This window comes from Macrobrachium rosenbergii, chromosome 5 (assembly GCF_040412425.1).
Source record: "Macrobrachium rosenbergii isolate ZJJX-2024 chromosome 5, ASM4041242v1, whole genome shotgun sequence".
NCBI lineage: Eukaryota > Metazoa > Arthropoda > Malacostraca > Decapoda > Palaemonidae > Macrobrachium > Macrobrachium rosenbergii.
The window spans coordinates 31,593,549-31,607,989 of record NC_089745.1 but is presented as its reverse complement, the minus strand read 5'-3'; the positions used below and the strand labels follow the sequence as shown (position 1 = coordinate 31,607,989).

The 14,441-nt window shown below is 36.1% G+C and overlaps 1 protein-coding gene across 1 annotated transcript in view; it reads left to right on the top strand.

The window, feature by feature from the left end:
- Positions 1–13,331, top strand: part of LOC136838910 (G-protein coupled receptor GRL101-like) — a 324,916-nt gene extending 311,585 nt beyond the window's left edge. Inside the window, exons 22-27 of the mRNA XM_067104602.1 lie at positions 303–450; positions 2,219–2,310; positions 3,465–3,682; positions 9,936–10,104; positions 10,302–10,611; positions 11,596–13,331. Coding sequence (XP_066960703.1) covers positions 303–450; positions 2,219–2,310; positions 3,465–3,682; positions 9,936–10,104; positions 10,302–10,611; positions 11,596–11,767 — 1,109 coding nt within the window. The 3' untranslated portion in view covers positions 11,768–13,331. The remainder of the gene's footprint in view (positions 1–302; positions 451–2,218; positions 2,311–3,464; positions 3,683–9,935; positions 10,105–10,301; positions 10,612–11,595) is intronic.
- The last annotated feature ends 1,110 nt before the right edge of the window (positions 13,332–14,441 follow it).

Genomic DNA, 14,441 nt, shown 5'->3' with positions numbered 1-14,441 from the left:
CGGAGAGAGAGAGAGAGAGAGAGAGAGAGAGAGAGAGAGAGAGAGAGAGAGAGAGAGAGGGGGGGCGGCGTTCCCGTCAGTCTTAACACTACTACTGCTAATGCCAATTTTTGAGAATTTTGCCAAGAAAGTTCGTGACCTTTTGTTTGTTTCATAAGAAAATGTGGCCATCATGGTTAATAATGAAGTTCGTATTAGTAACAATAGTGTTATGAAGACTCAGTCGTAGCTCCACACATTTTATTATCAAGAACAACAGTAATGATAACTGATAATGACATCTCTGCCTATTATGTTCACAGTTATCACTCTTGAGCGATTCGTGGTGATAATGTTCCCGTTCCGAGTATCACGCCTGAGCATGAGTTGGACGAAGGTGATAATGGGCGGAGTGTGGGTGTGTGTGGGTCTGCTAGCCGCCTTGCCCCTCGTTGACATCCACTACTTCAGGTAAGAAAAAAAAATTTGCTTGGAATACATCCATCACACTTTATGGCATGCTTGCTGGTTCAGGCGGGGTTTGCTACTCTTTATATGTTAATATTTATTAAAACAGATTATTCGGAGGAAATTCTGTTGTATATTATCTTGGATCTGTACGTAGAAAGATGTTTTACTATAATTACCATATCTGTTTTCTCTCCATTAATAGTCCAATTAAAATTAAAGTGCTCTTAGATAATTTGTTTTAACTATTGAATTAAAATTTCAGTCCTTTAATTAACCTGTTACTCTTCCTGTCCATATCTTGTAAATGTTCTGGATTAGTTATATTATTTACTCATGAATTTTCTTTAAAAAACAAACCCATCTTTTTCTTGTTGGTTGTCATATGCAAATTTTTCTTAACAGGAGTGAAGTTTGCAAGGCTTTTTCCCTAACATAAATAAAATTGCGCTGTAGAAATTCTAAGTTATGATTAAGGGAGTATGAGTACAGCTATCTATTATTATTATTATTATTATTATTATTATTATTATTATTATTCGCGTAACCTAATCGCACGTGTCAAAGAAGTGAGCCCTTAATACCATTTGTTGACGATGTCAAGCGTTTTGACTAATTATGGTGACGTATCTTTGCAAATACCCATTAAAAGTTTTGACACTGTTTTGTGCACAGAATTAATGACTTTCATCATGTTAACCAATTATATATAATGCCAGGTGAATGATTTTAGGTATAATAAGTGATCCCCTGTTTTGTCAATATTTTCTGTAATAGTGGCGCAGTGGTATGATTCGCGGCTACCAGTCCAGAGGGCCAGGGTTCAAATCCTGCCGCTCACCGATGGCTCAGATCGCGCCACTTCACAAATCCGGCAGCCTGTCAACCTAGCCGTCCGAAAAAACCCCTGAAAGGTTCAGTAGGAGAATAGGTACCAACCCTCGGGCTGGGGAGTTAAACTGTTGGCCTAACGACACACTGGCCTCGTGTCATAGTTGGCCTAGCGACACACTGGCCTCGTGTCATAGGCATTGGAACCTGTCCCCCAACTGGCTGTCGGCCTAAGAAACAGATCAGCGCCTACCCTATGAGCCAACAGAGGCCCAGAGAACTTTAACTTAATCTATTTCCAGGGTTTCTTCGTAAAATAAAGTTACACTTTTAATGCACATATCACGTCTCTGTATATCCAGAAAGAAAAGGGGAGAGATCAACGTTGCTATATCCTCTCGAACATTATATTTTAGTTATTGCAGAAGTTATTAAGAATGAGATGAATTCGTCTTGGCGCTTAAGCTCCCCGAAAACTTGAACCATCTGCATAAGCAATGCGATGCCACCCACCTGGCACAGGCATTCCCAGTCGCTGAAAACGTCGATTAATTGCACAGCTGAGCTTATCAGACCAGGGAACACTCTTATTTATGAGGACGTTATTTCCTCTGGCCATTATTTGCAGAAAAATATCATGAGCATAAATTTCCCCGCTACTTATGGTTTGCGATGATCTAGTTTAATGATGTCCGGTTTGCAAATGTTTTGCTTGCATGGAAGTTATATTAAACACAGTTTATCATCAGAAATAATATTTAAAGGAAACGAATAAAACAGTGACCCAATTCAAATTATTAGAAATGTTATAAGTGATTACCTGTTATGAAAGCTCAGTAGCTTATAGCAGTTCTTCATTTGCTTTTGATATTATTATTATTATTATTATTATTATTATTATTATTATTATTATTATTATTATTATTATTATTATGAACAGGAATTTTTATGGCCGATCGGGAGTCTGCCTCGCTCTTCACATCACGCATGAGAAACCAAACGGATGGGAATATTCGGTCTTCGTGTTTTTAGGTATGTAGTACCACTACCATTCTTCTCATAGCAGTATATTCCACTCTACGTTTTGTTTAGGATTATGTTGATGAAGGGGAAAACTTACTTTGTGAGCTGCACTTTCTCGCGGAAGGTCTTTTCATCATTTGTTAATCCCTGAATGGAGCGAAGAATTCGTTCTTTGCCCCACAGTTTCATTCTTAAGGAGTATGGAGGTTTTTCTCTCTTTCTCTCATTCTTTTTATCCTCTGATTGCTCATTATTTCTATCCCTATCGTGTTCTTAAATGTTTGAAGAACTTTCAGTTCTATCGTTTTGAGAAGATGAGATAATGGCTTATGTCTGCATTTCTGTTTAAATTTAGCTCCATGACATTTCTGCAACTGTTTCTGGCTTATGTTATGAGCTAATCTCTCATATTAGACTCAAGTGGAAGTGCATTCAGCGAATATTTTGATATTTTATTTTCAGAACAATAATCTAGACATTTATGGTCTATATTATTTCTGTAACTTAAGGGGAAGTTTATTGGATTTATTATAACAGCTCTTCTTGATGTCAGTCTCATGGGTGCATATAATCAGGAAAAAGTTTTTGTAATAATTATTGTTTGTAATAATAATTAATGTCCTTCATTATTAGTGAACCAACTTAAAAGTCCATTGACTTGCAAAGTATGTTTCCACAGAATAGCAAAAAAAAATGGGAGAAAGACGGAGAGAAGTGTAGTAAATAGATAAAGTATTATGCATACATGAAAACGGTGAAGTTCTTATTTTTCGAACACTAGCCAAAACGGCATACAGGATAATTGCATTAAAGAATAAAACGACTTTGCTCCTCATATCTTTCAGATTTTCGTGGAATGTAACAGAGTTTATTCCCTGTTTTTCCAAACAAACTAACAAATGTAGTCCTTTGTCGTGTAGACTAACATACATTGTTTCCCCAGTTTGATAGAAAATAACAAAGGTTTTCAGTTTCACTGAGACTAAAATGAGTATACATCTTTCCAGTTACATCTTTCCAGTATAAATCGATAGGTTTAATTTTCTCTTATATCAAGAAATAACAGCTTCGGTTCCCCTTTTTTTCATATCAGTGGACAGACGTAATTTCCCTAATGATAGAAAATCACGAATCTTAACCTTCTTTTTCCCTTTCCATGACAGTACTGAACTTCGTTTCCTTCTGCGTCATTGCTCTGTCGTACTGGGGCATGTACAGGGCGGCACGCTCCTCCAGTGCCGCCGTCAGAAGTGATCAGCAGCGCCGGGAATCCAGCATGGCGCGGAGAATGACGGTCATTGTCGTCACAGATGCTGCTTGCTGGTTACCCATCATCCTCTTAGGCATCGTGTCCCTGGCAGGGGTTAGGATACCCCCTCAGGTAATGAGGTTTTTCTTCAAGAAAAAATTTTTCACTCATCGTCCACTTGGACAGTGTCCCCTACGGTGGCCAAAATGTCCCCTCAGACAATAGGTTTAAATCTCCTTCCCCCATAAGATGGCATCGATAATCCTAATGAGTAATTCTGGTCCATGATGGAGGTCAGGTAATGGGATTTGCACCTCACCATGTTATTCTGTGATTAGAAAATATATCCTTTGACTGACGTGTTTGTAAACGTCTTTCCTGGGAAAAGGAAAGGTACATCAGAAATATTTTAGATGGTCCAGTTGAACGACATTTTAATTACTGAGGCTCTGTTAATTTTTTTTATGAGATTAATCATAAAAGAGCGACATTCATTCGTGAGAAAGAAAATGAAGGTTGCCTAAAAAAGAATCCTTCAAGAAAACCGTTCAGGTTTTCTTCCCTAAAACGTTCAGGTTTTTGTTGGTTGCGTTAGCATCTACGTATCCGACACGGCTGGTATTTCAGTCTTTTTGTTATGATAAAAAGGCTGCTGTCCTTACTGGTTATTGATGCAGTATCACCTCCGTGAGTGGGAAGATATTCATGGATTTAGTTTTGCATTCAGCCCACAGGGATTCTTGGTTCTACTATTCTTATCATCGTCCAGATATCGTAGGATGCATTGTTGTATAATGTTTTGCTTTGCTAAAAGCTCGGTTTTAAAATCCAGGTTACCGTTGTACAATTTTATTGAGTTTGAAACTCACATACACACACCCAAACACCCACACTCATACCCACACCCACATACACACACACACACACACACACGCTCGCACGTACATACATACATGCACACGCACACACATACACACACACATCTATATATATATATATATATATATATATATATATATATATATATATATATATATATATATATATATATATATATATATATATATATATATATATATATATATATATATATATATATATATATATATATTGTTACAGGTAGATATTTCGGCCTATGGTGATTCATGAAATAATAAAGTGACCAAATGAATAACTAATCACTTGTGTCTATAAATATTTACTGAAATGCATAGTTTTAGCGCACCGTTTAAAGTTTCATCCCCCACCCCCACACACAAAGTAGAGTGACTCTTGAGAAATTTGAGTGACAAAATGAATAACTAATCATTCCGTTCTGTGTATATTTACGAAAATAATTAGTTTCAGCTCGTCATTCAAAGTTTCATGAAACCGCCCTTCCCCCCCACCCACTCACCCCCACCCCTGCAAAAGTTGGGTGATTCATAAAAATTCAAGTAATCACTTATTAATATAGTAATAACAAACAAAGACTTTAGAAAAGGGACTGTATTGAAAAGAACTGATAAAATAAAGAATAAAAAAATACAAACCTGTTACTAAAATGAGATGATAAAAGTTCCACAGGAGAAATTGTATTAACGTTTCAAGAATAATTACAAGACAAGGGAAATCAATAAATTTCCACGAACGATGATGTAATTGTAGGTCCCATACCGAAGCTTTGTATGACATGTACTAACTGTCTACTGCTGTCACTTCTAAACTTTTAGACTTCAGTCTGTCACATAAACCTCCATTTAATGATGTTTTCCAATAATAACAAAATTACAGTTATATCGCTTGCAATGTTGTTTATTGCACAAATACTCTGAAAAGAAGCAGATCATCAAAGAACTAAAGAACTGAAATAAGAATTCATTACCAATTGGATACACTGATTACATAAGCAATATTTATTTTCTCAAGCAAAATAAACTGTCAAATGGAAAGTCCGAAAATAGCCCAACAGGAAAACCCCGTGATAAAAATAAATCGATTTATTTGATGAAAGATAAACAATGGCGACCGGTATATCCAAATATTCCCGTTATTAGATTGCACACAGCCATCTCCTCCGTAAACAGATTTACGCCCTCACATCCAGTTGGAAAAAGTAATACAGAAAACTGCATATACCTTTGCTTGTTTTTACTGCGTTGTGGAAGCATGCAGAATTTAAGTGCATTAAAAATTTCACATACGCTTCTTTACTGTATCAGATCATCTCGAAAAACGGCAGCAAACCTATTCTTGAAAACTTAATATGAATAATCATATAGAAAGAATCCCCATGATAAATATATATATATATATATATATATATATATATATATATATATATATATATATATATTATATATATATACATATACATAGTATGACTATTTATCACATCATATGATTCACATACAATGTATGTATATATATATATACAGTATATGTATAATACAGTATTTGTGTTGGTTCTGTATATGAATGTGGTATGCTTTATATATATATAATTATATACTATATATATATAATATATTTTATATATATATATTATATAAAGAAATTTAACATATATGAAAATATATTATTTCTTTAAGCAGACTGAAGAAATAGAAGTGAATTATAAAGAGTTTAAATATTAAAAGGACGTTAAATGTTTTACAAATTAGATCAACCGTTTCAGGGACAGGACAATTAAAAGATTATACAGGTTCGTGACTGACCACCGTAAAAATATGAACATTTTTACAATTAAAAAAATTTAAAAGTATTTATATTAAACATATATACATAGAAAATATATATATATAATTAAGTCAGTGATTTTATCTTTTAGGTCATTCTTGAACATTTTTTCTAAAAGATAAAATCACTGATTATATATATATATATATATTTTCTATATATATGTTTAATATAATTTTTAAATTTTTTTTTAATTGTGAAAATGTTCATCTTGCAAAAGTTATTATAAAAAAAAAGAATTTGTGTTGTACTAAAAAAAAAAAAAAATTTAGGTGGTCATCACGAACTGTGGTTTTAATTGTCCTGTCCCTACTCCTGAACGGTTGATCCTAATCCTTTGTAAAAACCTATATATTTAATATATAATATTCATTGTGTTGGGATATATATGTTTCCTTTATAATAAATATTTATAAGAGCTATAAACATATATATCTGCTGAGTATACTAGTGTCGAAAGGCCTCGCAGCACTCCAGTGTTTCCGTATAAGAATTTTATCTTTATTCATATTCCATATTTTCGTGATTCAATACATATAATATATATATATGTATATATATATATATATATATATATATATATATGTATATATATATATATATATAAATATATGTATCTAATAAAAGGAGCCCATAAAACCACCAAAAGCATTGAAATTATAACGTTATATTTCGAAGACAACTGCCTTCCTCAACGGACAGGTAATGGATTAGGAAGTAGAGAACAGTGCTATATATGTACAGGTGAAGGAAAGTTCCAGAAGTCGGCCGCAACGTCACTCCTGTTGACAGCTTCTTCTTAATCTTCTTAAATGTTGGATGGAGGAGGATTTTATCAATCAGATCTGAATGCCAACAGAGAGATTCATCATATTACTTTGTTTAATCAGTGCTGATTCTACCATCTGGCTTTTGAACCGACAATTGCCGCTATAAATTATACGTGATATATTCCAGTTTATTCTGTGATTATGATTATTTATTGGTTAAAAATAGCTGAGCTTTGTTGGCCAAATCTTACTGAATGTTTGTGGTATAATAGTCTTTGGGAGTGATTTACCTGTAAATCCGATGTGGGATTGGTCATAGTCAAGGCAAGGGATTTCGTATACTCCTGTGTCGTTAGGGACTGGCTTTGTTGGACTTTAATTAGGGATTTGGCTAGGGTATTTGGGTAGACAAAAACAAAAGGATTTGAATTTCCAGGTGTGTGTGTGTCAATGTCTTAATCCTGTCGAGGTGCAAGGAGTTTGGGATTTTGATTTTATTGCTGGGTGTCTCTCTAGCCATGTTTTGAGGGGGTCGGTAGAAAATAATGTTTGCTTCATGGATAGCTGTCTCAGTTATATGATCAGAGTGCTTTAAAGATGACAGCTGCTTCTGGATTAGTTCAAATTCCTTTTCCAGGAATTCTGGGGAGCAAATCCGTAAGACTCTTAAGAACAAATTACCGTCTACGCCAATTTTGATAGAAATGTTATGATAACTAAAATAGTGAATATTTGAAAGTGAAAATGCTGGTTTGTTTCTGTTAACTTTGAATTTGATGCTGGACACTAATGTATTTAATTTTAAAGGAATCTGATTGATAAAACCTTTCTCCAGCCAGCGTTCAAGAAGATTAAGAAGAATCTGTCAACAGGAGTGAAAGCCGACTTCTGGAACTTTTGTCTGTTTGTTTCCACTATCTGTCCGTTGAGGAAGGCAGTTGTCTTCGAAATATAACGTAATTTGATGCTGGACATTTGATAATTCTGTTTTAACAGAAAACATTCAGTCATATATATATATAATTTTATAATATATAATATTATATATATATATATATATATATATGCAGTATTTGTGTTGGTTGTGCATATGTGAATGTGGTATGCTTAGTCTGCAGGCCTGTTTTACTTATTTACGTAAAGACAAGAGATAAATAGACAGTTCGGTGACTGTTTCTTCCCCTCATCTGCCAAGAAACTTAAGAACCTTTATAAATTCCTCCTTTAAGAGATAGGCCTCTTGATTCTTCCATCCTATACCTTGTATTTCCTCAGGCTTTAGAAGTTGCATTTGAAGAAAATGCGTAAGTATAAATATAAATAAGTTTCCTCTCTAGCCTCAGGTGTCTTAATTCTCATCCAAGAGCGTCGTGTTCTGTTCGTGTACATCAAGGCACAAAATACCAACCATTTTTCGTGAAAGAAATAACGTTTCTGGGGATAAAGCGAATGTTTGAATTCTAAGCATAATTTTTTGTTTGTTGGCCCGATGCGTGAAATATCCATTGGTGCTGCCTTGAGTTTCCGAATTTATTTTTATTTGTTGCACCTTTCAGTTCTTCTATATTTGGTGTCATTTCTTTCAAATGAAATGCTTGCTGATTCGCTCACGATTCCTAAGCCTTACTTCCCATCATTTGAAAATGTGCAGAATGCTAAACTGAATTCTTTTCACCAGTACTATATCTACTCAGTGCTTTAAATAAATAAGTTATTCATTGCATGACAGGGTAATTAGAGTAGCATGAATTTTTATTTATGACCTTTGTCACCAAGATTTTTGTCAGCGAAATTCTTTTAAAGTAAATGGTTATTCAGATTAATATTTTCTTACTGATCAAAAAGTTATCCTTTTTATTATCGACATGTTGTGAAATGAATAATATAAGATTTTTATTAGAAACAATATAACCAACACAAAGATTCCAAATCATCCTGTACTCTCTGTTGAATGAGGATTATATGGGATGGATTTCTCATAAGCAAAGTAATATTTCGATTAATAACCCACCACCATGGCCATGACAGAAAAGGCCACCATTCACTCCGATGATTAGGATGGATGGTGTGTGATTAGGCGGGTGCTCCTTCGATGGTGTGGAAGCAATTATTTTTCCCTGGTAGGCTAACTGCCTCCATGACAGTTTAGGGTCCTTGCCCGACAGGTAGGATTTCCTTTAATACAGAGGATAGAGGACGAAGGGACGGGTTAGTACATTTACTCGTCTAACCCAGGCACGATGGATACAAGCATGAGAAGTCAGAGGGGGGAAAAAATCTGAGAAAATGGACACATACAGAGTAAGATATAAGAAGAGGCTTCCATGACGGACATCTACTCTTATGTCATTTAGGTTATGTCCACGGACTGTCATGGAGACATAACTTTTACACCAAACCAGTCACTCTTACTTGTACAAACTCGTAGTACATGCCAACAGACAAAGAATGAACAACGGAACTTCTATAAATTAATCAAGGATTCTTTATGCAGTTTAGTATATGAATATGTGTATCTCATGTGCTGACTGTTTATTTCATTGAGTAAAATTACTAAACCAATGATAACTCATTTTAGTTTTGATGCCAAACTGACACTGTCTGAAATCATCAGATTTCAGACAGTTTCCATTTTGTCTTACCTTACGTCATAATACTTTTTCAGCCTTGAAATATATTTTTTAATGTCAAACTATTTTTATTCTTTAAACAGCACTGCCTAATTTATGTCACTACCTAATGTGAAAAGGATGCTTTTAGATATATAAAGAGAAAACAAGAGAAGTGGTAGCATGCCAACGGATTATTTTAAATAAAAAGCGATGCTTGGGGGATTGGATGAAGTTTTTTGATGAATATGTAACTATACTATTTTTTCATCCCCTCTTCTCGCGTAGGTCTTCGCCTGGGTTGCGGTATTTGTCCTGCCTCTCAATGCTGCCATCAACCCGCTTCTCTATACGCTTTCAACTGCCCCTTTTCTTGGAAAAGCAAGAGAAAGGGTCATGGATCTGAGACATTCCGTCAAGCGATCTGTCAATCGCCGGACACTCTCTAACAGTACGGGTACGTTAATCGTTGAGGGAGAGACAGAGAGATTAAATTGCTCTGTAAATCACATAAATCTCATTTTATTGTGAATAGAATTGACCATTACTCGATAACACAGCCAAGACTTGTCCTCCTCAGTGCATCCGGTTTTATGATTTAAGATTAAAAAAATATACATTTTTCCAGAACTGTACATTTTCCCTTCGCTACAGGTATCACAGCTGCTTGCGAAATGACCCTGGTAATGAGACCGGGAGACGCCACCCCCCACACGACCATCACCCACTCTCCCCTCTCCCTCTCCCACTGCCAGTCGCCGTCGTCATCACCTTCCAGCAACTGCCCTCGCAGCTGCAACCACGCTCAGCGGAACCACATCAACATCAATTCGTCGCCCTATCTCAACAACATCCATCACAACAACCTAAACGACCACCACGGGGTCAACTACCTCGTCCGGGCTAAATTCACCAAGAGCAATCGTCAGTCGTACCATCGGTCGGAAGGGACCCTCTTGTTATCGTAAGTTATTAAAATACATTTCTATTATACAGAAAATTCCGTGAATGGAAATACCAGTCATTTGGCTGGATACAAATCTAAACACGATGCAAGTAACGGAAGATACATGACATTAAATGAGGACGCACTTAATTGGAAAAGCAGTTTGTAAAGTATTTCTGTAATCAGCTGGGCGAAAATTGCTTTTGAGAGTTTTTATTTGTTGGTTTTATATTCGTCATTTATTTATTGCTGTATCTTTGCTTACATTTATAATGAATCCACTGATTCCTTTCACCATGCCAAGTAATGATGCTAACTTGATTTGTTTATTTAGCACCATCAAGTGATACAATGAATTCTTTAATAGCTGATTTTGCCTTTCTAGACACTTTCTGCTATATTGTGTGCTTCTTATTTGTTATTTTACGGCTCCATTCTTAATTTCTTCATAGGCTCTTGATCTATCGTGTTTGATATTACCGACGTTATTTTTCTGGTTTATTGATTTTTATGGACTTTTATCATGAAAGGGTTTTATTTATTATATTCATTACTGTATAAAAAGTAAACGAATATTACTTGTCCGTAACCTTCATATACCTCTCGTTCGTTATGTAAGTGAAAACATTTGTCAGTGTACTGGTCTAGAATTTCATGGGTGTTGTAGAACACTGTTCTTCAGTTAATACTTCGTAAATATCGTTTTTTGTAACATTCAGGTATATATATGAAACAATTTTAATAACTATCTCGGTTATGCATTTTCCGCACATCCTTCCTAAATTTTGTTTGCTTTGTAACATTTTTTCCTGTTTAACTATCTTTCCTCAGTTTGTCGGCTGTGCAACACCTTTTTCCAGTATATTCTTAACTTTCTCCCTTATAATATAACTAGTTTTAGCTTGTCCTTCCAGTATTTCTTATGTGTTATCTCCCATTTTCAGCGTGTCTTTTGAAAATTTCTTGTCTGTAACGTGACCAGATTTTCCTCCTCATTCACAGCGACCGTTCGGTGACTGACACCCGCAGTGAGGAGGACAGCCTCGATAGCCTGGCTACACAGGGGGAGATTATCCCTCTCTGTGACCTGACCTCTAACCCCGGGTCACCCTCCCTCCCTCGCCAACTTTCCCGGAGGAAAACGCACCGACCCCATCATCAGCTGTATGATTGATGCTTGATACGATTCTTCTTCATTTCATTCGTCCCTGTCATCACATGCAATCATTTCATCACCCAATTTTATACAATACGCTTCCGCGCTAGTGTTTTGTTAGCTCGTCTTTATTTTCAAAGCCCTGGTGCTTTAGAAAGATAGGTTGGAGTTTTTATATTTGTTGGTGATACTTTCTCCTGAAAGGAAGTTTTTGGTAAATCTAAACCGTAAATGTTCCCCCCTTAACGTGATCTTCGAAGACGTTTGGGCCCATCAAGTGACCATCAATAATGCTACACCAGACATTAACTAAAATCAGTGTTGGAAATTACATTTTCATTTTCATTTGCCCACCACTTTTCATTGTGGACGATTTGTGGCTCCCTACGAGTAAATGTAGCTTCATCAGTGAATAAAATCAAACCTAAAGCTGAGAATTATCATGCAACCACCTACAACTCTAGCTGCCTGTCAGAATCTCCTTCCTGAAGATCTTGAACTCTGTGGTGATGGTACAGACGAAGCCCTTCACTTCTCAAATACTCTCCTCCATGCTTTCATGCGCGACACTCCGAGTCAAAATGAAATTCTTCTTGTACTAATGTCGTGGCCATGATGCACTGCGTCAAGAACTTCTCTTGCCTTTCCATTGTCCGTTTCACTGTTGCAGGTATTCCCGGGAAAGATCTTTTCTCATGAAGGTGTTGAAAAACAGAGTAGAATGTTCTTATGCCGGGAGATCTTCCGTTTGGATATTGTCTTCTGCGCACCCCTATTACAAAAACCGTAAACAAACATCATATCCTCATTCTCCACATTACTGAAACATTAATGTATTGTCTCCAGTTTCTTGCTCTCAAAATGAATCAGGAATTTGAAACTTTTAATCTGGACACACCCACTTATCTTTGCTTTTGGAAAAGCGAGACTGTTGAGACTTCTTTTCGAGAGTGACAAGTGAGTAACTGATCCAGCCGATTGCTATGATAGCCTCCCTCCATGCCCCTACACGTATCCCTGATTAATCAGACATCCCGTACACCACCTCATTGGTCTGAGTGCAGTGTTAATGATCACAGGTTACGTTTAAAATTCATCGAACGAATTCTTAAAATGCATATCTTCGTAGAACACTTCTTGCTTGGAATTACTTTGTCTTTCATTTCCCGAAATATTTGCATAAACTCGTGTTACACCCTGTATATATGTTATAACTCTATACAATCTCATATGTGAAGGCACAGATGCAGATTCTCATGTCCGTTTCCGTTAAGCGACGCCGTTGTGTGGGGGAAGGGTGCTGTCTTTCCATTTTGCTGAATTTTTAGTTGGTTTCTGGGTGGTGATGCTTACAGCTTCGGCTATTAGCAAGCAGCCGTAATTGTTTTCTCTGTGATGACCTTGCGCCCTATAAAATGCTGATGTATGGCTCCTGGGTTTTTACGGGCATATATCTCCAAGGAGCTGCATTATCATGCCTGACTTAGTCCTTGCGGTGAGATTTATACATCTCTTCTGGGCATGTTATTTTGTATATTACATTCATACAAATCTTCGCTCCTCTGGGAGGCTCATCTTCCGGTAAGGGACTTTTGGGCAATGCCTCGGTTCATGATGCCTGGGTGTGGGTGTATTGTTATTATTATTATTATTATTATTATTATTATTATTATTATTATTATTATTATTATTATTATTCGAAGGAAGAAGACCCTCTTTGAGGCAAGTTTTGTTGAATAAAATGGCTGCATTTTGCGAACTGATTTTGCCTTATTATTATTATTATTATTATTATTATTATTATTATTATTATTATTATTACTATTATTATTCAGAACATGAAACCAATTTATATGTGACAAGCCCACAGGGGCTACTGACTTGAAATTCAAGCTTTCTACGAATATGGTGCTCATTTGAAAGAAATAACAAAGTATCACGCAGATCCATAATGCACTGAATGGTATATAACTAGGTTCTCCTCTTTCATTGTGGTCATAGGCTGGTAAAATTCATCTATTTTCTTTTTGATCGCGGTTTACATAGTATGGCCTGGGTATCCATTATTTTAGTAACTGGCAAATTCTATCAAGGTGGTTATATATGTCCTTTCATGCTGGGCAGTGTGAACGCTCTTATGGCAAAAGCGCTCACGACAGACTTTCTGTAGGCTTCCAGCCGTTCTCCTCGTGCATCGGAGCAACTACCAGACTATGAGATAGTAGTCAGTTGAAAATGCCACAGACCTGTGAAACAGATGACGTGACAAAAAGAAAAAATTAATCGTAAGAGAAACGTCTTCGTACTTTTCACATGAAATTCCTGCCAAAATGAATTGACGCACTCACCCAATTCGTTTTATTGAATACATACATACATATAGTTAGAGATATACTATGAACAAGAAACAAAATTATAGTCTAGTGAAGAATTCCAAAAAAACTCAGAAGTTAACATGTAAAACCATACAACTCGAATACTTCACAGAGGAATGTGTAACCACGGTGCAATGAACAGTCCTTGGTAAGAGCAGGTGCAGAGTTCTGTCACCATTTCTGTTGAACTAGGTTAACACATCGTTACTCAGTGGTGACGGATAGCTAGGGCTGGGGTATACAGGAAAAGTTGCCACGATGCTGGGCATCACAGAGTGGGAAACCCAAAAAGAAGTGTTTCACCAGACACCATTTCA